The sequence below is a fragment of the Dermochelys coriacea genome, chromosome 3 (assembly GCF_009764565.3).
Source record: "Dermochelys coriacea isolate rDerCor1 chromosome 3, rDerCor1.pri.v4, whole genome shotgun sequence".
Classification (NCBI taxonomy): Eukaryota; Metazoa; Chordata; order Testudines; family Dermochelyidae; genus Dermochelys; species Dermochelys coriacea.
The window spans coordinates 98,479,328-98,506,404 of NC_050070.1; the positions used below are offsets into that span (position 1 = coordinate 98,479,328).

Sequence of the window (27,077 nt, forward strand, 5' to 3'; positions counted from 1 at the left end):
TGAAACAAAATATTAAAACACAGACTCAGCCAAATCCTGAACTCAGTTTTTACTGAAATTAACTTGAGATTTGCCTCAGTCAGAGTGAGCATTGACTAAAAACAGTGCAAGGGCTTCAGGGGTAGTCCTGTAAATAATATGATGCTGCTCAGTAGGATGCCAGACCCAAGGCCCACTGAAGTCAGTAGGAATCTTTCAGATTACTTCAACGGGCACTGGATCATAACCAGGCCTTGTGAGCACCACAGAAAGAGGTGTATAAGGATTGTAGCTGCTTTGGATTCAGTTAAGAGCATTAGAAGATTTGAATTAAAATTTATGGAACTGTGAAGGAGCTGAGTTTGTAGTCCACCTCTGCACTGACCATATGCAGCTCCCCTTGAAGTCAAGTGGGATATTTGCCTAAGTGAGGGCAGAATTTGAGCCCTACATTTTATTTTTAAAGTATAGTTCTACTTGAAAATGACTGTTTTAAAATGGCATCTTGTTATTCAATAGACAAGATCCCCGTGTGACTGGCATCTGCTGGCAGAGTCTACTGGCTCTTACATGGGCGTGCTGTGATTGGGAGGGCACAAGAAGTCTTACCCCATCTGCAACCTGTCTAAAGGCCAGGCAAAATTGCAGCACTTGTGCTGAGGGAGTGCAGGGACTCCTCAATTCCCATTCTCCCAGGGGCATACAACATGGGGACACCCAGCTGGCAGACTGCACCCAAGAAAAGGATGTAATAGCAGGCATGTTCCCATTACAAGCTGGAGAGCTCAGAGAAGTTTTCTGCTAAGTGCCTCCTCAAACTCTCACTGAGGCAATGCAGTTCTGCACTAGGGTTGCCAATTTTGGCTGGAAGTATTCCCGGAGATTTAAACACATGATGATCTTTAATTAAAGATTAATCTTTAATTCCTGTAGGGTTGGCAACCCTACTCCGCACTGTCCCCTATTCTGGACATGATCTAGCCCTTAGTGACAAGAAAAGATTTACTACTGAAAGCACCAGAGTCAACATGGCTACAAAAGAGATTCCTGTATTCTATTACTTTTTATACCTCAGCAGTCTTGGTAACTAAATTCCATCTGCAAAAGGGGTTTGGTGGAAAATACAAACTCTGTTCAACCCCTCTGGTTTCACTGACACCTCTGTGAGGGAGGGAAATATCATCCACAATTTACAGTTGGGGGAACAGAGTCACAGCTACATCACGCAACTTGCTCAAGGTCACATTGGAAATCTATGGCAGACATTTATAACTTGTTTACTCTCCTAAATTACAGCATAGTTTACCAATAAGCACTGCATATCTAATGGCAGACCTGGTCTTGCATATTGTTTCCCCATCACTAAAAGAAAATAACACTGTCAGAAATTTAAGTCAGTAGGTGTTATGTGCCTACCTGACATTTCTGCCTTTGAAAATCACCCTCTTATCCCATTATATTCTGGGCTGATAAGAAGAAATGATGTATTATATTCAAAGGCTCTGCTTGTTTGTGTAAACAACCCTTGAAGTTCATGTGCAGTTCATATTTTTTTATAACACACATTTAGACAGTTATGGTTTTGGCAATTTTCTATTATTTAACTGCTGGGTATATTTTTGCTTCATATGGGCACCTGCTCTCTTCCAGTTCTGATTCTAAAGCACTGGTGACAGATGTCAGCAGACCCTTGTCTTATTATATCTGTAATCTGGAGCTTCAGGCAAACATATTTTCAGATGAAAGAAATATCTTTGTCCCTGAACAAGATCTTTCAAACTACCATTTATTTTCATCTGTGCAAGTTACTTTTCAGTAACAATTTAGAAAACATTTTAGAGGCATTTATTATTTAAAAGAATGTACATCTGGATCTTAAAGGAAACAGACTTGACTAAATTTCTCTGGTTGTATTCAAAGAGAAAATACATTCAGAATCTACCCAGGTAGGAAATCGGTGAAGGCCAGAGAATGACCTAAAATGTTCATTTTTTAATAGTGCTACCATAATGTTGCACACATGGCAGTAATCTTTAGGGCTGTCAAACGATTAAAAAAATAATCGCAATTAACCACAAGATAAAAAAATAGTTGTAATTAATCACAGTTTTAATGGCACTGTTAATAATAGAATACGAATTTAAATTTATTATAAATATTTTTGGATGTTTTTCTACATTTTCAAATATATTGATTTCAATTACAACATAGAATACAAAGTGTACAGTGCTCACTTTATGCTATTATTTTTCATTACAAATATCTGCACTGTAAAAAAGATAATAGAAATAGTATTTTTCAATTCACCTCATGCAAGTACTGTACTGCAATCTCTTTATCATGAAAGTGCAACTTACAAATGTAGAATTATTTTTAACATAACCGCATTCAAAAACAAAACAATGTAAAACTTTACTGCCTACAAATGCATTCAGTCCTACTTCTTGTTCAACCAAAGAGGGGAACCAATATGAGATTTCTAAAGATAGCTACAGCACTAGACCTAAGATTTAAGAATCTGAAGTGCTTTCCAATAGCTGAGTGGGACCAGGTGTGGAATATGTTGTCAAAACTCTTAAAAGAGCAACACTCTGATGCGGAAACTACAGAACCCAAACCACCAAAAAAGAAAATCACCCTTCTGTTGGTGGCACCTGATTCAAACAATGAAAATGAATGTGCGACAGTCCACACTGCTTTGGATCTGTAAGGATAAGGCCTTTTCCTGTAGCCATATTGTAAGGCCTAAGGCCTTTGTCTGCAGACATATTAGGAGAGCAGCAGCCATTAGTCAAGAAGCAGAAAGTCACAACCTCACATTTCGTCTAAATTACATTTAAACAATATAATATCGGGCTGTTAAGAAGGCGATCTTGTTCTAATAGTACCCACAATTAAGTAAAGAAACAGATCTGAAGGTGGTTAAAGAAAACTTGATAGCATTCTGTCTGGCAAGCAATCACTTATCAATAGTTTTCAGAGTAGCAGCCGTGTTAGTCTGTATTCGCAAAAAGAAAAGGAGTACTTGTGGCACCTTAGAGACTAACAAATTTATTAGAGCATAAGCTTTCGTGAGCTACAGCTCACTTCATCGGATGCATTTGGTGGAAAAAAGAGAGGAGAGATTTATATACACACACACAGAGAACATGAAACAATGGGTTTATCATACACACTGTAAGGAGAGTGATCACTTAAGATAAGCCATCACCAACAGCAGGGGGGGGAAGGAGGAAAACCTTTCATGGTGACAAGCAGGTAGGCTAATTCCAGCAGTTAACAAGAATATCAGAGGAACAGTGGGGGGTGGGGTGGGAGGGAGAAATACCATGGGGAAATAGTTTTACTTTGTGAAATGACTCATCCATTCCCAGTCTCTATTCAAGCCTAAGTTAATTGTATCCAGTTTGCAAATTAATTCCAATTAAATCCACTTCCTGGACACTACGGTGCTAATAAGCGATGGTCACATAAACACCACCCTATATCGGAAACCTACTGACCGCTATTCCTACCTACATGCCTCTAGCTTTCATCCAGATCATACCACTCGATCCATTGTCTACAGCCAAGCGCTACGATATAACCGCATTTGCTCCAACCCCTCAGACAGAGACAAACACCTACAAGATCTCTATCATGCATTCCTACAACTACAATACCCACCTGCTGAAGTGAAGAAACAGATTGACAGAGCCAGAAGAGTACCCAGAAGTCACCTACTACAGGACAGGCCCAACAAAGAAAACAACAGAACGCCACTAGCCATCACCTTCAGCCCCCAACTAAAACCTCTCCAACGCATCATCAAGGATCTACAACCTATCCTGAAGGACGAGCCATCGCTCTCTCAGATCTTGGGAGACAGACCAGTCCTTGCTTACAGACAGCCCCCCAATCTGAAGCAAATACTCACCAGCAACCACACACCACACAACAGAACCACTAACCCAGGAACATATCCTTGCAACAAACCCCGTTGCCAACTCTGTCCACATATCTATTCAGGGGATACCATCACAGGGCCTAATCACATCAGCCACACTATCAGAGGCTCGTTCACCTGCGCATCTACCAATGTGATATATGCCATCATGTGCCAGCAATGCCCCTCTGCCATGTACATTGGCCAAACTGGACAGTCTCTACGTAAAAGAATGAATGGACACAAATCAGACGTCAAGAATTATAACATTCAAAAACCAGTTGGAGAACACTTCAATCTCTCTGGTCACTCGATCACAGACCTAAGAGTGGCTATACTTCAACAAAAAAGCTTCAAAAACAGACTCCAACGAGAGACTGCTGAATTGGAATTAATTTGCAAACTGGATACAATTAACTTAGGCTTGAATAGAGACTGGGAATGGATGAGTCATTACACAAAGTAAAACTATTTCCCCATGGTATTTCTCCCTCCCACCCCACCCCCCACTGTTCCTCTGATATTCTTGTTAACTGCTGGAATTAGCCTACCTGCGTGTCACCATGAAAGGTTTTCCTCCTTCCCCCCCTGCTGTTGGTGATGGCTTATCTTAAGTGATCACTCTCCTTACAGTGTGTATGATAAACCCATTGTTTCATGTTCTCTGTGTGTGTGTACATAAATCTCTCCTCTGTTTTTTCCACCAAATGCATCCGATGAAGTGAGCTGTAGCTCACGAAAGCTTATGCTCTAATAAATTTGTTAGTCTCTAAGGTGCCACAAGTACTCCTTTTCTTTTATCAATAGTTGTGGTTGTAAAATCCTGATTTCTTTATTGTTTTGTCTTTATGGTCTCCACTTCTCTATTGTTTGTCTATATGGTCTCTGTCTGGTTCTTTGATTGTTTCTGTCTGTTACATAATTAATTTTTCTGGGTGTAAATCAATTAAGGTGGTGCGGTATGATTGGTTAAAGAATTGTTTTACAATATGTTAGGATTGGTTTGAGAATTGTTTACTAATTCTAGGAAAATGATTGGTTTAGGTAGAGCTAAACAGGACTCAAGTTTCACTATATAAACTGGGGTCAAAAAGAAAGTTCTTCAGAACCATCTCCAGGACACAGCCCCAAGATCAGAGCTGCCAGACCTCAACACCCTGCCAACCACGCCGTGCAGAAGCTGGAGTCCCCCAGATGACCTGATCCTGACTGGCCATGAGGGGAAAGTACATCTGCCTTAATGTGAGTGGTGAGCACTGTATGCTTAGCGTGCATTCTGTTTTGGTAATTGTTAATAAATAGAGGGTAAGTAGGATATTGCTGTGTAAGGCTCTTTCACTGGTAAAAGACCTCGCAAACCCGCAGAGTGTAAGATTACGACCTGAGCCCACAGAAGGGTAAAGGTGGGTGCCTAAATTAACAGGGTTACGCCTGAGCCTTAGGGTAAGGGTGGGTGCCCTGGAGTGTAAGATTATGCCTGAGCACTAGGAACGGGGTAAAGGTGGGTGCCTAAATTAAGAGGGTTACGCCTTGAGCCCTAGGAACTGGGTAAAGGTGGGTGCCCTTAGAGTGTGCAAGTAACAGAGAATTTTGTGTGGGTAATAGATTGTTATCTAGCAGAACCTATCATCAGCATGGAAGCATGCCCTCTAGAACGGTGGTCGAAGTAGGAAGGGGCATATGAATATTTAGCATATCTGGCACGTAAATACCTTGCAATGCCGTCTACAATAGTGCCATGTGAAGGCCTGTTCTCACTTTTAGTTGACATTGTAACTAAGATGCTGGCAGGATTATCTCCCATAACTGTAAACAAACTTGTTTGCTTTAGTGATTGGCTGAACAAGAAGTAGGACTGAGTGGACTTGTAGGCGCTAAAGTTTTACATTGTTTTATTTTTGAATGCAGTTATTTAAAAAAAAAGAATTCTACATTTGTAAGTTGCACTTTCATGATAATGAGATTGTACTACAGTACTTGTATTAGGTGAATTGAAAAATACTATTTATTTTATCTTTTTTACAGTGCAAATGTATATAATCAAATATAACAATATAAAGTGAGCACTGTATCCTTTGTATTCTTGTTTAATTGAAATCAATATTTGAAAATGTAGAAAAACATCCAAAATTATTTATAATATCTTTAAATTGGTATTCTATTATTAACAGTGTGATTAAAACTACGATTAATCACAATTTTTTAAAAAACTAGTTAATTTGGTTTGTGTTAATCGCTTGAATTAACTGTGATTAATTGACAGCCCTAGTAATCTTGTTATTATTTCACTAGTAGGGTAAGACCTGTTCAGTGCTAAAATAGGGGACATTTGGAAAAACTCAGGAATGCTTCAAGAGTAGCATTAATGATTCAGGACCTGATTCAATTCTCAAAATGAAGTCACTTCTGATTTACACTACTGTAAGTGGGATCAGAATTAGGCCTATATAAGTGGAACTCTTCCCTCTGAGGCAATGTTGAATGAATGCCCTGGAGGCACTGTATTGCAGGAAGAGCTGTCTTTCAGACAGATATAAAGCACAGGAAGTCCTTGTGGTCAAACCCCAAGGCATTTTTCGCAAAAGAAGGAGCTTAATCTGACCATTCTGCCCAAATTCAAATTTATGTTAATTACATTCTACCTACTAAAATTCCTTCTGCAGCTTCAAATAGATGTTAATTTCACTTCCTGCCTTAACTGTGGTGTAGCATTTCTTTGCACGTTTTAAGAACCAGTCCTTCAAATGATTACTATGTGGTGTAGCCCTTTCTACCACCAAATGTCCCCTATTCTAGCACTGAACAGGTCTTACCCTACTAGTGAAATAATAACAAGATTACTAGGGCTGTCAATTAATCACAGCTAACTCAAGCGAAACATTTACTTGGATGGGACTACTCACGACAATGAGCACTATGCCTGGTAGTGTTTGCAAGTATTTTAGTGCTAAAACAGCTGTATCATTCTATCGTATCTGTGCCTGCATTTCAAAAGTTGGCAAAGTGATTCCTATGTAAACTTGTAAAGTGAATTGGTTTCCTTTGAGGTGAAATTTATTATATAGAGGTAGGTTATTATGATGAGGCTGATGATGATGCAGACATCTTTAACATGAAACCCAGATTTTTAATCAAATCTAAGCATATGTTATACAATCATGTTGACTAATATTAATGCTTACTTTAATAAAACAGGTTCATGGTCAATGGGAGCTGCGGAGCCGGCGCTCGGGGCAGGGGCAGCGCACGGAGCCCCCCCTGGCTGCGGCTCCACCTAGGAGTTGAGGGACATGTTGCCGCTTCCAGGAACCATGTAGAGCCAGGGAGGGAGCCTGCCAGCCCTGCGCCAACTGGACTTTTAATGGCTTGGTCAGTGGTGCGGACCAGAGCTGCCAGGGTCCCTTTTCAACTGGGCGTTCTGGTCGAAAACCAGATGCCTGGCATCTCTAATCAGGGGCCCTGGAAAAACTGGCACCCCCATGCCCCAACCCTTCTCCCTGGCTCTGCTCACCAGGGTTGGGAGGGGCTTTGTCATTCCCATACTGAATCCCCCTCTCCACCCGGCATGCTTTGGCTCGTGGGGAACAGACAGAGCAGGATGGAGCAGATTTTCCCCTGCACTCTGGGTCCTGCCTCAGCAGCTGGACACAGCCTCCTGGGTCTAAGTGCCCACCTGTTCCCTCTACAACGTAAGTGTGTGCGGGTGGGGGGGGGCAGAACAAGGGAGACAGGGTGAGAAGAAAAGGGGAGAGAAAGGGGGAGGGGATGAGGAAGAGACAGGGATACGGGAATGGTTGGGGGGCAAGAAGCATGTAGCATACCCTGGGCAGCAGCAGCCCCAGCAGGGAGGCAACCACAGCAGTGCCAGAACAGTGACATCACTGCAGCAGTCGGTGCCGGATTGGTTGCCAACAGCAGCTGGGGCTCCCCCATTACGCCGTCCTGTCCCCCCCAGCACTTACAGCCCAGGTACCACTGCAGGCCGAGGGTGAGAGCCAGGGAACCAAGGGGACTGACTTCAGCATGTATGTGTGCATGCATGGGCATGCTTTGTCCCCACAAATATAGCAGTCAAACTATGCCTATGGCCCAGGACTGGAGGAACTCTAGCTCCCTGCTGTGGCCTCAGAGCTGGGGGAGCTCTCACTTCCTGCTGTGGCCCAGGGCCATGGTGGGGGGGGGAGGAGACTTGGGGCCACAGTGGGTGGGGGGCAGAGGGAATAAAAGAGTAAGGTTGCAGGGCCACAGTGGCGGGGCAGAATGGGGCTGTGTGTGGAGAAGGGACAGAATGGGGTGGGGGCTGTGGGCGGGGCCGCAGGCAGAAGGGTCAGAACGGGGGCAAGACTGCAGGCGGAAGGGGTAGGGAGGGGGGCCCCCCACTTGCTCTGGCAAAACCTTAATCTGCCTCTGGCTGGAGGAGCTTTCAGCCGCCCTCCCTCCCTAGCAGTGGGGCTCTTTTGCTATAATGAACTCGTGGCTATAACGAACAAATGGCTTGGATCCTGATAGGTTCATTATAGTGAGGGTGTATTGTATAGCTACATCTCTCAGCAGTGTGGATTCCCCCCCCCCCCCCCCGAGAGATGTAGACATACCGATCTAACTTCCTATTGTAGACCAGGCCCAAGTCTGCAGAGTTGCATTCTGTCAACCCTCTTGTTCAACATCGATACAAGGCCTCTAGGGAGACTGTGAGATGATTTGGGTTGCAGTACCATATGCTATGCTGATGATTTTCAGCTGTTCGGGGCAGATACTCAGCTGATATAAATCAGCATAGTTCCATGGAACTTGGACTCTGGTCTGCTTTCTCAATGCCTAACTTAGAGCACTGGAAGAGTTAAACTCAGTTCAGAAAAAGTGGACGTGACATTATCAAGGCAAGGGAAGGCAACTTGAGAAATTGATGGGGTTATAAATTCTCTGTTCTATGCAGGGGTATTCCCACCTCTTGATTCAGATGTCACAATTTCAGGGTATTATTGGACCCATCACTGCTGCTGAATTCCAAGATAGAAGCAAATCCCTGCAAACAACTTTCACAGATGGATTAAAGCTGTTCTGTGTGAATGATGTGTTGTAGTAGGAATACAAAAAAAATAGTTTTTGTAAAGCATAAAACCCCTATAGAAATCCAGTCATATTGTTTCCAGAAAGAATTTTGGACCATTATAAATTAATAAACATATTGCACCAGGGTATAACTTTACAGGAACATTGATACACACACATCAAGATAATTGAGAGTTAACCCAGATTCTGATCTCACACCATTGCAAGCTGAGTGACTCCACTGACTTCAAGGGACTCATTCTGGATTTAAACTTCGGTGAGGGAATTTAGAATCACGTCCTTATCAGACACTTTTATTAAATAAACGATGCAGAAAGGTATGAGTTAAAATCCATGCCCAGCATTCGAGGCTCAGATCTGAATGTTCCTTTTTTATTGATTGAGTTGGTAACATTTAAAAATGCCAAACTGATCTTTCCCTCAAAGGAGATTTAAAAATAAACAAACAAAAATCCCTTTGTGCTAAATTTTTTATATGACAAGCTTTAGCTTGGAGAAACATTTTTTTAATTGCAGCATTGCAACTCTCTGGAAATACGAGTTTCTCAGGAAGTGCTGAGAAATCCTGATTGGGGGTGGGGAAGGGGGCAAAAGCGAGGGCTTTCTTCTTCAGTGACCTTTCAGTGGATAAGGAAAGTCACAAAGCAATAAGTGAATGTCCCTTTGGAGATTATGAGTGTTCCTTGGGGAAAGATGATCTAGCCATAGCATCCCTAGCCCCACTAATCTCTGATTGATGGAATGGTCCCTTGGGCAACTGGGCATGAATTAGAGAAGCCTTCAGGGTCCTCTGACTTACTCCAGGGACCAGGCCAGGTCCTATCCTTCCCCAGAATCTGAGAAATATAAAGATGGTTTAAGGTTACTTTTTCAAGCAACACCCTGGCAGGTCCTCCAAGGGTTGAGAAACTGGGCCTACTCGTTATGTGGTGCTCGTTACCATCGCATGTGCACACCTCTCAATAATTTAAAAAGAAATAACAAAGACAGTTTCTTTTGCTTTCTTCACAAAAGATAGAGGAGTAAATTTCTTGATTAAATTACAGTTAGGGGGTTTTGATTGTTTGTTTTGTTTTATTTATGTTGTTATGGGAGAAGAGCTTTTTGAGAGAAAGCTCAATCAAAGAAATGAGGTTTGCATTTAATTCTGTGAAGTTACTACTTTCTTAGCTCCTGTGGAATGAATTCCACAAGTTAGGTCCAAGCTCCTCTGAAAGTTAAGTCTCTAGCACTGAAAGGCATTCCTTCAATTAGCTGGGGCTGATCCCCATGAGGGTTCTGAATACTAGGACAGAGACACTGACCTGAACTTTATTTATTTGGGAGCAAGTGCCGATAACAGAGCACTGGTAATCCATGGCAACCTATGTTGCTAAGCAGAAAGGCTGCTGCATTTTCTACTAGTTGATGCTTTTTCAGGATGTGTGGCGTCATTCCTAGATAATACTTAGTTGCTATGCTCACTCTTAAAAATCAGAAATGCACGGGCCACTATGGCCAAAAGGGTGGGTTGCAACCTTTAGACTGGGCACAGATAGAAGTGGCCTTTTTGCCACTATGAACAGTGAGGAGTCCAAAAGACTCCAGGGTTAAAGACTGATTTAACAACCAAGGGGCAGATGCCTTAGTGGGGGATACATTACAGAGAAGGCCAATTCTTTGAGGAATTTCCCTCTTCCCAGTAATATCACCTCCATCTTACCAGAGCTCAGTTTTAGTCAGTTGTTGTTTTTGTAAGGGCTGATTTCAGCGAAGCAAAGAGAAACCTGGAAGATGGTGTTGTTTAGATCTGACATAAAGGAGATGTAGAGATGGGTGTCATCTGAGTACTGGTGTCACTTCAGACCATATTGTCCCCACCAGCTGTCCCAGTGTCCCATGTTGAATAATACAGGGGAGAGGATTGAGCTTTATGGGACTCTTCAAGTGAGGGCTCTACCCCTGCCAGATGTGCTCGCTCTCCATATCTGATTCAATTCCAGCAGCTGCCAGTTCCTGACTTCCTCCTTAAGCCAGGAACCAGACCTGGGGAGGTGAAAAGTCAGGCCAGGGTGGAGTGAGCCAGCAGATCTTACAGTAAGGTAGGGAGGCAAATTAGGGTTAGTGGCCAAGAGAGATGGACTGACAGGATAAGGCTGGTGAGCTGATCAATATAGGGTCAGAGGGATAGACCAGGCAAACGTTGCAGTTTTTCCTATCCCTATGCCACCTCTCAACCTATGTTTTCACACAAAACTGTCTTATTACACATCATTCTAATTTTGACACCTCCTCCCTACCATTCACTACTGAAGTGATAAGGACCTCAAACAGGATAGGATATAAAGTCCGCTCTATAAACCTGATCCTCAACGGTGCTGAGCATCTACAACTCTCAGCAATGTCATCAGAAGCTGTGAATGTCCCTCCCTGCCAGGGAGAAGGCCACACATGTGAGGAAGACTAAATGCAACGTTCCTGTTTTTATCATTTGGATTTGAGCATCAAATCCACACCACACAGTGGTGAAAAACATCAGTATCAAATGGGTCCACCATCACACAAAATGTACAAAAGCAGCGAAAAACAATTGTAACATACACACTGGAGGTGATTTTACTGTTCACTTGGGATTGCAATACAAATATTTTGAAATAAAGAAAACAAAATGACCCTATCAATTCTAGTAAGTAAAAATGAATGAATACTAGCTAAATTGGCTCAATTTTCTCAAGAACATTTTTATTATAAAAGTATAAAACAATTTTCTTAAGACAAAATTAAAAAAAAACTATTTTCCGTCAGCTTACCTGGAATACCTTGGTGAGCAGAATTCTTATTCAACTGGGTGGCTTTTTTAGATTTGGTTTTGCTTTTTGTTTTTGTTTCACTTTGTTTTGTTCTTTTTTGCAAACAAGTAGTCTTCAGTGTTTTTACAGCAGTGGCTACTACAGAAACTATATCTCTTGTACTTCTTATCTTGGAGGGTGGACAAAATGAACAAACTGAAAATAATACTACAATGAACAGTAAATGATTAAAGGTTTACAGTACAAAAAATAGTGTAAAAAGGAAGACAAGTTTAAATATTGTTGTGTAAGAAAGGGATGAAAACAACACAAGGATGAGAATAAGTAAAATGATAGGCTGGAACATCTGGGAAAGTAAATACAAAGACACAGAGAACGGATAATTAATAAAAAGGAAAGCTCAACATTTCAACAGAATAAGCAGTGAAGCAGGATCTAATCCTGTAAAAGTGCTATGTGCTTATCTCCCATTGGCTTTAGTGGAAGGTCTGCATGCAGAATGCTTGCAGGGCTATGCCCCCAAATTACTGATTTAAATACCATATTTGTTTGTTTGTTTAGAAAATACTAAGTTATCAATTTTACTTACATAGTGTGAGCCCCTCCTTCAAATGCTCCATGCACAGGTCTCCTTTTAAATTAATGGGGGCTCTACATGTGCAGAGCAATTGGCTAGGTGACAGAACTGTTGAAAAGGATCTGGGGTTTATAGTGAGTCAACAGTGTGATGCAGCTGTGAATAAAGCTAACAACATTCTTGGGTGTATTAACAGGAGTGTTGGATATAAGTCATGGGAAGTACTTGTCTCACTCTACTCAGCACTGGTGAGGCATCAGCTGGAGTACTGTTACCAGTTCTTGGTGCCACACTTTCAGAAAGATGTGGACAAACTGGAGAGTGTCCAGAAGAGAGCAACATAAACAAGAAAAGGTTTAGAAACTGACCTATGAGGAAAGGATTAAAAAACTGGGCATGTTTAGTCTTGAGAAAAGAAGACTGGGGGAGGGGGGACCTGATAACATGCTTGAAATATGTTAAGGGCTGTTATAAAGGGGATCATGATCAATTATTCTCCATGTCCATTGATGGTAGGATGAGAAGTAATAGGCTTAATCTGCAGCAAGGGAGATACCGGGAAAAAATTTCTAACTATAAGGGGTAGTTAAACTCTGGAATAGGCATCCAAGGGAGGTTGTGGAATCCCCATAACTGGATTTTTTAAGAACAGGTTAGACAAATACCTGTCAGCAATGGTCTAGGTTTACTTGGTTCCTGCCTTAGCACAGGGGGTTGGACTTAACTCTTTGAAGTCCCTTCCAGCCTTTTATGATTCTATGATTATAAATGCCAGATCGGGCCCATAATCTGGATGAGAATATGATATAATGTCTTTTCCTTTTGTTAAAAGATGAAATGCACCGTCTCACTTTGATTTTATGCAGTGCATTGACAGTAATTGACTCTGTCTGTGACTTTCTGATACAAGGGAACAAATAATTAAATTAGTCAACATATGAATAAGAAATAATAGCTTTCAGCTTCACATGGGAACAATTCTGACTGTAGGGCTAGAAGTACTGTACAAAGTTAATATAACCTAATATGAGACTTTCTAGGAAGTCTGGAGAAGTTTAGGACCAACAGCAACATTTGAATTTACTCATGTTAAAATTAGGGTAGTTAAATCTTATTCTTCAGGGCATAAGATGATAGTCACAGGGGTCAAGAAGCAATTAGCTCCTTGAATTCAGTATGGCATAACACTGCACGTAGTATGGAGGAGTTTTGTTGATTTTTGTTTCTTTTCCTTGCACTGCAGCATAGGCTTGAGTCACTCTAGATCAGGGGTCTCAAACACGCGGCCCGCGGGGTTATTTTCTGCGGTCCGCCGCTCCCCGCAGCCCTCCTGTCCCCTCAGCGTTTACCTAGAGCGGCTCCGGCCCAGCCCGGTGGACACCTGGAGCAGGGCAGGCTCCCCGCCTACCAGCCCTGCCCCCTCGCCGCTCAGGGAAGCAGCCGGGACTTGGGGGGGAGAGGGGGTACAGGGGTCTGTGTGTTGCCCTGGCCACGCCTCCAGGTACCTCCCCCGAAGCTCTGTGGTTCCCCATTCCCAGCCAATGGGAGTTGCAGGGGGCGGTGCCTGGAGGTTCGGCCAGGGCAACACACAGACCCCTGTGCCCCCCGCCCCTCCAGGTTCCAGCTGCTTCCCGAAGCAGCGCGGGGGCAGGGCAGGCAGGCGGGGAGCCTGCCCTGCCCCTGGTGCATGCTGGGCCAGAGCCCACCCCCCGAACTCCTGCTGCAGCTGAACCCCACACCCCTCCTGCATCCCGACCCCCTGCCCTGAACCCCCTGCTGCACCCCGCACCTCTCCGGACCCCGTGCCCTGAGCCCTCTGCCCACACCCCTCCTGCACCTGGACCGCCTGCCCTGAGCCCCCTGCCACACCCCTCCAGCACCCCGACCCCCTGCCCTGAGCTGCCTGCTGCACCCCACTCCCCTCCTGCACCCCCTGGGGGGGAGAGAGGGGGAGGAGCTGGGGTGGGGATTTCAAGAAGGGATTGGAATGGGGGCAGGGAAGGGGCGGAGCCTCATGGAAGGAATGGAGGTGGGGCTGGGGCCGCGGGGGGGGGGGGGGGCGGTCAGTGATGCAGCCCTCACACCAGTGTACTAGTCCTCATGTGGTCCTTGTGGTCATTTGAGTTTGAGACCCCTGCTCTGGATGCAGCACTTGCTATATTCTATTCTACAGTTTGTTTTTGGTCATCACCTAGATTCCACTTCCATTTCACTCCCTCAGGCCAAAGAACATTTGTGCACTGACATTATTGGTGATGTCAGAACAACCCTGGCAAACACTGCCACAAAGACAGAATGTTCTGTCTCCCACAATAATAGTATCTACAGTATTTTGTTTATTTATTTTTTAATGTTGAAGAGCCTGTTCTACAAACCCTTCCTTACATGAATAGTCATTACTCACACAAGTAGCCCCATTGACTCCATTAGGAGGATCAAATCCCATGTGACGGACTGGGGGATTTAAAATTAAATCATAGATATTTGGAAATGCATTGTAGAGCAAATTAAAGGCTTAAACTATTTGGCAGTATCTTTTTACCTCTAGGCTGTAATAAGTAAAAAACTACCTGACTCACTGACAAAGGTTCATCTGCACTTTGATCATCTGATGACTTTGGAACTTCTAGTCTGTCGATAAAAGTCTGGAGTTCTTTCCTAAATGCCTTCATCTGTGCATTGATTCGATAAAGAAGCTCATGCTCCCGAATCCTACTGCCATCATCTTCTTCATCCATGAGTCCGAACAGATCCCCATTGGCCACATAAATTCTTGCCTCCGTTATGATGGTACTCGTGTCAGAAATCAGACGATCTATCGTCTTGCCCAGTCGCTCGGCTTCAGAACGGATGTCCTTCATCTGCTGCCGATCTGTGAAGCTCTTCTGCCACCCAGTTGGTGTAGGATAAAAAGACCTAGTGGGAGTCAGGCACCGGATATTGCGTACCTCCTCAGAGTCGCTTTCCCCTCCAATGGGACCTTCCCTTTTGCGGTGCGGAGGGCGGGAATCATCATCACTTTCTTTTTTCCCTGCATCACTTTCAGCATCACTGTCTCTGGGACTGCCCCGAATCCCGAGGTGAGAGGCCAAATCATAGCGCTGCATGTTGGACATTAACACTCTGTTTTCATACTGAAGTTGCATGACTTTGCCACTGAGCTCATTGATTTGCATTCGGGCAGCTTTTAGCTCTTCTTGCAATGCTTCTGTTTTGGCATTATCATGGTGCCTCGAGCTCTCATGGGTGCCAGACTTGTACTTGTATTTATTTAGCTCAGTTGTGATGCGCTTGTTTTGTTCCTCCAGGTCAGCCAAGTTTCTCCTCAGCAATTCTGTCTCATCTTCAACTAGCTGCAAATGCTGCCGTAACTCTGAGAGAGATTCGCTCTGTTCCCCCATGAGGGGATTTGCTGTTCCTGAGAAATCATCTCCTCTTAAATCATCAAGCTCTGCTTTCAGTCCTCTATTTTCTACTTCCAGTTCTACTATTTTCCTTCCAAGGATGTTGGCTTCTTCCTCTACTAGTCTCAATCTAAGTTTGAGTTCTGCTTCTCTTGTGGTAGGCGGTCCTCCAGCTTCACCTTTCGGTAAGGGACTGTCTAGATCCCCATAAAATGATCTATATTTTTGAAGCTCATGTTCAAATCTGTCTTTCTCCTTATCAATTTTAGCCATTTTTTTCCTCATAAGGGCAGCTTCTTCTTTAACAAACTGCAACTGGCATTTCAGATCTTCGTTGTCCTCCTTAAAAAAAAAATGAAAATAATTTTATGGTCAATAAAGAGAGCACCACTTGAAATCAAATAGCTTTAAATTAAAAGGTTAACAATAAACACAATATAACTTTAGAAGTTAAAATATGATTATAACAATTATTTTTCTACATCTGAAGATGAGATTAAGACAAAAAAGCCTTCTTTCTTTGCTATGAAAACCTGCTCTGTTCCCAGAAAACATACATTTTCAGCAGCCTTTCATGAAAGACTAAGATTTTATTGGCTCATGATGGGTGGAAAATGAAAAGAGAGTGAGAGGATACTTTCTAAGCTTCGTACCCAACAGGCTGAAAAACCAAAATTGAAAGTCAGTTAAATAAGGCAACAGACCCATAAAAGAATCTCAAAGTCAGCACCCAAAGGGCCAAGTCCTGGAGTCCTGATTCAGACGAAACTCTTGTTGACATCAGTGGGAGTTTTGCCTTTCACCCGAATCCTACATATTAGACTTCTGAGCCCATGCAGAGCCCTACTGCAGTCAATGCACAGGTCCACTTGTACTGTTGTCAATGCAGGATTGGGTCAGTTGTCAAGACTGCAGATTTGGGCCCAGGATCCCTATTTCCCAAACAGCAGTATGATATAATACTAAATGTCAAAACTAACAACAAAAACAAAGGGCCAGATCCTCAGTTCATGTAGACTGGGGTAGCTCCACTGAAGCCTCAAGCTGAGGACCTGGGCTGTTATTACTTCAACATACCTCAGTGGGTGTCTGCTGTGACTTTTTTTCTGATTTTTGCAAGTCTTTGCTCCCTCTTCTTTTCAATGACAGCTACAAAAAAGTGAAAGATATTGAACATGTCACCAACCATGTATCTAATTCAGTTCCCTTTTCTAAAACATACCAAATCACATACAATTATTTGGACTGCTTCTTCTAATTCCTGTAATATCACAAACAAGGGAGATAATTCTACCTTAAAATAACAGAAATGCTGTACAAGACATAGTAAAATAGTAACCACTCTTGGTTGCATTTTCAATATTCAAGCAGCAAATAATAAATCCTTACAACATCCCCATGAGGCAGGTAACAAACTTATCATTATAATTCATATTGTACAGATGGGTAAACTGAGGCAGTGGGTGAAATCCTGGCTTCATTGAAGTCAATGAAGTTCTGCCATTAACGTCAATGGGGCCAGGATTTCACCCAGGGAGCTTAAGTGACTTCTGCCCAAGGCCAAAGAAGGAATCAGAAACAGGCAGTTCCCAGTGATCAGGAAATTAGGCCTCCCTGCTTTCATTTAAAAAATGTTTAAAAAATAAATTTTAACACTAGAGCTGGTGAAATAATTTGTTATGAATCAATTATCTGATGGGCTTAGTCCTTTTTTCTGTTCACTGTTTATTTGCAAACCAATCCTGGTGTCTGTGAAAGTATTAATTAGTCACAGGTAGTAACCAAATTGTCTTGCTGGCCAGTTTCCAAGTAGTAGAGCGTTTGCAAATGGTTCACTATTCACAGAGTAGGATGGTCACCAAAGCCACATGACATTGTTTCTTCTGGCTAATTAGATAACTGGAAGCTTTTAAATATGAGAATTATAGACATGTAGACCTGGAAGGGACCTCAATAGGTCATCTAGTCCAGTCCCTTGTACTGAGGCAGAACTAAGGTCTGGTTTACACTACAGAGTTAGGTCAATGCAAGGCACCTTATGTTAACCTAACTATGGAAGTGTCTACACTTACATTTTGCTCCCACCAATGTAACTGCCCTACTACACAGACTTAATAACCCACCTCCATGAGCAGCGCAAAGTCAAGGCTGATGTAGTTAGGTTGATGCAGTATCAGCGTAGACACTGCACTGCTTACATCGACAGTTACTGGCTTTCAGAAACCATCCCACAATCCCTACACTGACAGTACAATCCATACAAGCACTCCTGGTGAGGACACACACCACTGACACAAGGAGCAAAGTAGACATGCACAAGCAATGTACAGTAACTCCTCATGAGTGAGTAACTCCTCACTCATGCATCCACGAAAGCTTATGCTCCAATACATCTGTTAGTCTATAAGGTGCCAAAGGACTCTTTGCCGTCCTCACTTAAAGTCGTCCTGGTTAACATTGTTTCATTGTTACGTTGCTGATCATTAGGGAACATGCTCATTTAAAGTTGTGCAATGCTTCCCTATTACGTTGTTTGGCTGCCTGCTTTCTCCACAGCTGGCAGCCTCCCTACGCCCCCCACTCCCTCCCACTGCTTCCTGCCCGCCAGCAGACCCCACGGATCAATGCCTTCCCCCTCCCCCTCCACCTCCTGCCCACAGCAATCAGCTGGCTTGCACCGTTTAGGAGGCAGGAGGGAGGGGGGAGGAGCGAGGACTCAGCGCGCAGGCTCCCCCTCCCTCCAGAACACCGCAAACCAGCAGATTGCCCCGGGCAGGAGGCAGGAGGGGGAAGGAGGGGGAACCTGCATGCCAAGTCCTCGCTCCTGCCCCCTCCCTCCTGCCTCCTAAATACAGCAAGCCAGCTGATTGCCTTGGGCAGGAGGGAGGGGGGAGGAGCGAGGATTCAGCATCCCTCCCCCCTCCCTCCTGCCCGCATTCTCAAAACTACAATACCCGCATGAGGAAATAAGGAAACAGATCAACAGAGCCAGACGTGTACCCAGAAGCCTCCTGCTGCAAGACAAGCCCAAGAAAGAAACCAACAGAACGCCACTGGCCATCACATACAGTCCTCAGCTTAAACCTCTCCAACACATCATTAGTGATCTACAACCCATCCTGGACAATGATCGCTCACTTTCACAGGCCTTGGGAGGCAGGCCAGTCCTCGCCGACAGACAACCCGCCAACCTGAAGCATATTCTCACCAACAACTATACACCGCACCATAGTAACTCTAACTCAGGAACCAATCCATGCAACAAACCTTGATGTCAACTCTGCCCACATATCTACACCAGCGACACCATCACAGGACCTAACCAAATCAGCCACACCATCACCCGTTCATTCACCTGCATGTCCACCAATCTAATATACGCCATCATGTGCCAGCAATCCCCCTCTGCTATGTACATGGGCCAAACTGGACAGACCCTACGTAAAAGGATAAATGGACACAAATCAGATATTAGGAATGGCAATATACAAAACCTGTAGGAGAACACTTCCATCTCCCTGGACACACAATAGCAGATTTAAAGGTAGCCAACCTGCAGCAAAAAAACTTCAGGACCAGACTTCAAAGAGAAACTGCTGAGCTTCAGTTCATTTGCAAATTTGACACCATCAGCTCAGGATTAAACAAAGACTGTGTATGGCTAGCCAACTACAAAAGCAGTTTCTCCTCCCTTGGTGTTCACACCTCAACTGCTAGAAGAGGGCCTCATCCTCCCTGAATGAACTAATCTCGTTATCCCTAGCCTGATTCTTGCTTGCATATTTATACCTGCCTTTGGAAATTTCCACTACATGCATCTGATGAAGTGGGTGTTCACCCACAAAAGCTTATGCTCCAATACATCTGTTAGTCTATAAGGTGCCACAGGTCTCTTTGCCACTTTTACAGATCCAGACTAACACAGCTACCCCTCCAATACATAATGCCTTTTGCCTGGCAAAAAAATATTTCTCTGGAACCTAACCTCCCCCCCCCCACTATTTACATTAATTCTTATGGGGAAATTGGATTCGCTTAACATCGTTTCACTTAAAGTCGCATTTTTCAGGAACATAACTACAACATTAAGTGAGGAGTTACTGTAATTACTGCAGCAGCTGTATGCCAACAAAACTTAAGTCAACTTATTTTTGAAGTGCAGACATGGCCTAACTACTATCTAGACCAGGGGTTCTCAATCTTTTTCTTTGTGAACCCGCCCCACCAACATGCAATAAAAACTCCATGGTCCACCTGTGCCACAACTGCTTTTCTGCATATAAAAGCTAGGGCCGGTGTTAATAGGTAGCAATCAGGGCAGTTGCCTGGGGCCCCATGCCACAGGAGGCCCCCACAAAGCTACATTGCTCAGGCTTCAGCTTCAGACCTGAGTGGCCTGGACTTCAGCCCCATGCAGTGGGGCTTTGGCTTTCTGCCCTGGGCCCCAGCAAGTCTAATTCTGGCCCTGTTTGGCGGACCCCCTGAAGCCTGCCCTCAGACCCCCAGTTGAGAACCACTGATGTAGACCATACCGACAGGTATTCGTCTAATCTGTTCTGAATAACCTCCAATGATGGAGATTCCACAATCTCATTAGGTAATTTGTTCTAGTGCTTAATTACCTTTACAGTTAGGAAGTTTTTGCTAATGTCTAACCTACATCTCCCTTGCTTCAGTTTACGGACATTACATTTTGTCCTGTCCTCAGTGGTTAAGGAGCACAATTTATCACACTCATCTTTAAATCAACCTTTCACATGCTTGAAGACCATTATCATGTCCCCTCTCAGTCTTCTCTTCTCCAGACTAAACATCCCCAATTTTTTCAATCTTTCCTCGTAAGTCATATTTTCTAGACCCTTAATCATTTTTGTTGCTCTCCTCTGGACTTGCCCCAATTTGTCCACATCTTTAGTGAAGTATGGTGCCCAGAACTACTCTCTGACTATGCTTTTTCAACCAGTTGTGCACCACCTTACAGTAGGTTTATCAAGGCTATATTTCTCTAGTTTGTTCATGAGAAGGTTATGTGAGACAATATCAAAAGCCTTACTAAAGTCGAGATATATCACATCTACTGCTTTCCCCCATCCACAAGGCTTGTTACCTTGTCAAAGGAGGATATTAGGTTAGTTTGACATGATTTTGTCTTGACAAATCCATGTTGATTTTCCTTATTTTTCTCTAAGTCAGGGGAGGGCGAACTATGGCCCGTGGGCCGGATCCGGCCTGTCTGGACTTTCAATCTGGCTTGCGGGATTGCCAACCCAATGGCGCAGCAGGGCTAAGGCAGGCTTCCTGCCTGCTCTGACCCTGCGCTGCTCCCGGACGCAGTTGGCACCATGTCCCTGCGGCACCTGGGGGAGGTGGGGGCAGAGGGCTCTGTGTGCTTCCCTCTCCTACAAGCACCACCCCCCACAGCTCCCATTGGCTGGGAATGGGGAACCCTACCCCCAGGAGTCACTGCCAGACATACTGACCACTTCCAGGAGAGGTGCAGGGCCAGGGCACCTGCCTTAGCCCCACTGTGTGCTGCTGCCACCCTGGAGCCACTCGAGATAAGCGGCCTGCACCCCAAATCCTTCCTGCACCCCAAGCCTCTACCCTGAGCCCCCTGCCACACTCCTACCCCCTATCCTGAGTCCCCTCCCGCACTCCGCACCCCCTCCTGCACCCCAACCCCCTACCCTGAGCCCCTATGCAACCCCAGGTAGTACTTAAATCTATCCCACCCTGGCATACTCCCTAAGGCAGAGCAGTGGTACTAACATGCCTGCCTTCCCTCTGAGGACATTCCCCTCTCTGGCACAAAGGGCCTCAGTGGCAGAGAGAGAAGAAATGTGCACTTCTCTGCACCACTGGGTCAAGAATCCAGACGCTACCTAAAATCAAAGCTAGCTTTGTTCAGTTTGAAGTCTGTACCACATAATGAATCAGGAAACAATGGATCAGTATGTTGTATGCACAACCCTGTGCCTGACTCTACCTACAAGTCCCATTCATTCACCACCACCACAGCAGTCCCATAACAAATAAGATCCACAAAGTGCAGTGTAGCAAAACTAAAGAAAACAACATGTAAATGCCAGCAGCAACTATAAACAAGCCCAAGGGTGCTCAGATTCAGGGGTCCAGTTTGAGCCCATTACAGAATCAGGCATGATTCATGAAGTCCAGATGAATATATATGGTCAAAATTCAGAGTGGAAAGTGGGCAGGCTAAGATCTGGCATTGCACTTTGGAACTATCTCTTGCAGAAAAACTAAGGCAGATGTTCAAATCAGTGGACTCAAGGATGGATAAAGAGATGGATCTTGAGAGGTTCAGCTTCACACATAGGAGCCGATTTCCCCTCTGCCCAGTGGGTGCTTGACACCCCCCCCACCCACCCACCCCGGGCCCTGCACCACCCTCACCCCACCCCCATTCCACTCCTTCCCCACAGTCCCCCCCCACCCCAGCTTTTCCCATCCCAGCCCCTCCCCCTTCCCGTCCCCATTCCACCCCCTTCCCCCAAGTCCCCGCCCCTGCCCTGCCTCTTCTCCACCTCCTTCCCTGAGTGCGCTGCATTCCCACTCCTCCCCTTCCCTCCCGGAAAGTCCTGAGCGCTGCCAAACAGCTGTTAGGCGGCAGGAGGCTGGGAAGCGCTGGGAGCGAGAGGGAGAAGCGGGGACACTGCTTGCTCGGGGGTGGGGGCAGAAGGAGGTGAGGAGCGGGGAGCTTGGCTGCCTGTGGGTGTGTAGTACCTGCTAATTTTTCGCCGTGGATGCTCCAGCCCCAGAGCACCCACGGAGTCAGCACCTATGGCTTCACATTAAGTTTTATCAAAGGAAAGTCCCCACAAGCAAACAGATTGCATTAGTACTGCAAACCTTCACACAACAGATCCTTGCCAATGCTGCCCACCGATTAAATATTAGGGGTACTAAAAATATAGTTCTTCTTCATCACCTAATCTCATCTTTTTCATGTCCCAGAGCTCAGCACCTCTCCAGATATACATAAGTTCTGAAATGCTGAGCTCCAACTTCTCACCTAGGCCCGCCAGTTCCTAATTAAAAACAAGGGCTGTCTGAAAATATTCTCACAACAAATGAAACTGGCCAAAAAAAATACCTCATCCAATTTTTCCAGGTTTGAGAAGAGCCAGAAACATGTTTACTCTTGCCTCAAATTGTTAACAAACACTAAAGTCATTTTTGGTAGCCAGGAAACTAACATTTGAATAACAACAATAACTTGCCTTTATATACTGCCTTTCATTCTGCTCTTCTCAAATTTTAACGATACCCAATGCTCATATCATCCTCTACTGAAATGAAGCAGCTGTTTAACAGCACACAGCAACACTATATAATTTTATTGCAGAAAGCAACAAAGAATACCACATATACAATTAAAATTGAAGGAATGATTTGAGTAGTTAGATTGTGCCCAATTGGAATTTGGGTGGGACACTGGGGAGGGAGAGGGAGGAGCAGGGGACACATTCACATTCTCCTGTGAAAAGTACCATGGGAATTTAATGACCACAGGAGGTCAAGACCTCAGTTTTATATCTCCTCCGAACATAAGAATGGCCATACTGGGTCAGACCAATAGTCCATCTCGGCCAGTATCCTGTCTTCCGATAGTGGCTAGTGCCAGGTGCTTCAGAGAGAGTGAACAGAACGGGGCAATCATCGAGTGATCCAAAGCTGACTTCTTCAAAAAAACACAGCGCACCCTGACAACATGTCACAGCACTGATCCAATACTGACGCTGAAGAGAGAATGTTGTCTGCTGACTATCAAACACTATATCCTGCAGCCCCTGAATAATAAATTCCACAGGATTTTTCAATGGGGTAGATAGCCATTTAGAATGTCTACACATACCTGCCATCATTTTATTTTCATATTTCATACTTTTAAAAAACATTGATCCTATTTTCAAAGTGTGAAATTATCTACTGCTGCTAACAGATATTATAATTAACGGAAACTGAACATAAAATAATTAGGGACTGAATAATAAACACTGGACAAACTAAAAATGTCCTCCCTCTCAATGGAATCAGATTCCTCATGTTATTTTTCTTTGGGCCTCAAAGGAAAGGAGAGAAAGAGCTTGGGGGAGGCACGTCAGGGTGACAAAGATTGATTTAGAGTTAGGAAGCAGAGAGAGTGTTTTAGGTAAAAGAGGATATGGGCTGGGATTGAAAGAAGTGAGAGAATACAGAAGGCCAAAACAGAAAAAGGAAAAATAAATTTAAGAGCAAGGCAAATGGAGATACTTGGAGCCTGATTTTCAGACTATGACCTTCATTTGGCACATATAAGATTTTATGGATATATATACCCTATGCATGCACTTTTGGTGCACTAACACCTGACAAGACAGATTATAGATTCTGTCACTTCCATGTGCAGAATTTTCATGTGCAAAATCTATTTGTCCACAATAGTTATGTATATAAATTCCTTTAGGATTTATTCCTCTACTTGTCTCCATTCTTTTCCTTTGGCTGGATTACATCACCACAAGATGCAATGCAGCAGCATCCAAATAACACCCCAACTGCTTCTCAACTGTAGCAACAGAGCTAGCACCAATATTTCAAAGCTGGTTTCAAACATTATTGGTCTGAAATGTAATTTTTGTGCTCAAAAGTATTTTTTCCTCAATAATTTGAAAACTGTGTTCAATATTTTTGTGTATTCAGATAGCAAGAGCAAAATATTTCCCTAAAATGAAACAAATATTATTGTTTACAGGGAATTAACAATATGTTTATTGCTAATGAAAATATTAAACTGGTTGAACTTTTTTTTAACATGTCCCTCAAGATTTTTCAAGTGTACTTTAGATAAAACGTAGGCAGAGACTGTTCCACACAACTAACATCATTTTAAAAAATCTACCATTGTATTTAACAATTATGATCAAAAAGATGACAAACTACATACATAATTGATTTAGTTTGAAGATCAATTTAGTATACTTTGATTTTTTAAATGTGTTTGTCAGACAGGTTTACAATGAAAATTGATTAAGAATATTTCCAGAATACCTGATGAAACAAATTATGTATCTGAAGTGGACAAGACTGAGTTATGGTCTACAAAATGGTGACTTCACCAAGGATTTTAGGGAACTCTTCCACTAGCAATTAGCAACTCTACCAGAATTAGCAACAGTGGGCACACTAAACTGGCTGTTAGCATTTCTACAGCCTGTTGAGTAACCCTGCTCAGAGCAAGTCTGAAGACATGGAGGTAAAACTTCACCACTTTACCAGGGCTGAGCAGTTGAAGCCAACCACATGAGAAACCACCATAACATACAGAGATCCCTGGGTGACATAGGGCTGCCATAACAGCTCCCACCTCATCCATGCCCCCATCTTCAGCCAGCACAGGTGTCACGGCCAGGGAAAACGGAATGTAGTTCTCTTACACCTAAGTGATCCTTGTAATAACTTCTTGGAGCCACTGGAAGTTAGAGCTGGCTTTAAGCCACCTTTGCACTCCCCGATATTGATGCATCTGTGTACCATGCTGGTCTCCAGGCTGCTCTAACTTGCACTTACTGATCAGCCTGGCACAGAGTTGCCCCAAGTTCAGGGAAATGCAAAGTTGGCTTAAAGTCACCTTTGCACCCTTCCCCCAACTCCTAACTTGCTCTGAACACTTCTTGCCAGACCCTAGGATCTGACCGTGAATAGACATGAGAATTGAAATAATCACTTTACTATCACCTATTAAAAAAATCAAATGAACAGGTATTAGAAACTGAATGGATCCTCTCCAGGCTGGTGACTGAAAATACATTCTACCCTCAAAATAACATGTTTTAAAATGTCCATTTCATTCCTAAAGTTTATCGGCCTTCCAAGACAAGGGCCACACTCCTATTAAACTATTTCAATCACCATGCTGGGCAACCCGCCAGCAACACACCCAGGGCACTTGCTTTGTCTCTGATGGGCACAAGCATACATATCCTACCAATCCAGTGTTCTGCCCAGCCTAGTCCAAGGGCAATATCCTGTGTATTTCAGTACCCTGCCTGCTCACAAGAATGAAGCAGGGAGGTAGCACAGAGGGATAGTAAGAAATGCAAATGAATATTCATATCCATGAACTGAACAGAAAGTTGCTAGGTCTAGTTATAGCCCTAACAGCCCTGTCAGTGTCCTCTTAATATTAAAAATGGCATATGTTACACTCACTACTGGAGAAGGATATGGAATGCAAGTGGCCTCCACCAGGAAGAGATAAATTGCTCAATGTAGTCATTTAAACTAGTTGAAGCCAATATCCCACTTCAGAAGAAGGGGCTGCAAGGTTTCTTCAGCTATTTATATTTTACATGTGCTTTGTTTTAAATTATTTTATTTATCATTTTCAGATTCATTCATATCTGAATATCATAGTCACTTGTTGATTAAATAGAGAAAATTTCAAAAAGAGAAAATATACAGCAAAATTTACCATCTATCTAACAAAGCCCTCAAAACATTTTGGGCCAGTCACACAAACAGCTAAAGCATCACTCATACAATAAGCAAAGACAGCAGTGTAGACACACACAAAAAATTCTATCGTTAGTGTGAAATGAAATAGTACACCAACACCTAGCATACTTTCATTTGCATTTTTATCTGCTTTTTCATAAACTGATGCAAAAACTCAAGAGAAATGAAACATGAAAGTCAGCTTTACCAACCTCTGTACATATGCTGGCCATGCAGCAGACCCAATTCTGATTTCTGTTGCTTGTGACCATGCACTTTCTGATCAAGCAGAGTTCAGCACAGTGGTGAAAGCAAAGTGTTCTTTCCTTTGAGAGGATATACCCCTTGTAACTGATCACCAAACCTTTCAACTGATCAAGAACTGGTATTGATTAAATTCAAAGAAAGTTACATTAGCCATTTAGTGCTCCCACTGAACCAGATTAAGGTTGAAGGTCACCACGAACATAATCCTTTTAATCCTGGGGTGCACAGGCAAGTCTCATAGTGCAGTGACTCCTTTGAACTGAAATGCCTGGCTCAGGGCACTTGGTAGAGCAGAGACTATGGTAAACTTGTTTCCTTGTGCTCCCCCAGTCTGTCTGTTGTATCTACCTGTTGTATCTTGTCTTACAGTGTAAGATCTGTGGGACAGAGACTGTCTTTTTGTTCTGTATTTGTATACTGCCTATCAAACACACTGTGTGGGATGAATACTGCCTCAGAGATGCACAATGCTTCTTTGTCAAAACTACACAAGGTGGTTGGTTGGTGAATTGTGTCGTTATAGATCCACCGACCTTGCATCGACTCAAAAAGAACCATCTGCA

General features: G+C 43.6%; 1 protein-coding gene across 2 annotated transcripts in view; it reads right to left on the reverse strand.

The window, feature by feature from the left end:
* Positions 1-27,077, reverse strand: part of SOGA3 (SOGA family member 3) — a 57,468-nt gene that overhangs the window by 7,036 nt on the left and 23,355 nt on the right. Inside the window, exons 6-8 of one of the 2 annotated variants that reach the window (XM_043510918.1) lie at positions 16,825-16,896; positions 14,914-16,089; positions 11,767-12,112 (exon numbers count right to left, since the gene is read on the reverse strand). In XM_043510918.1, the coding sequence (XP_043366853.1) occupies positions 12,002-12,112; positions 14,914-16,089; positions 16,825-16,896 (1,359 nt within the window). In that variant the 3' untranslated portion in view covers positions 11,767-12,001. The remainder of the gene's footprint in view (positions 1-11,766; positions 12,113-14,913; positions 16,090-16,824; positions 16,897-27,077) is intronic. The other variant, XM_043510919.1, reaches the window with a different exon arrangement.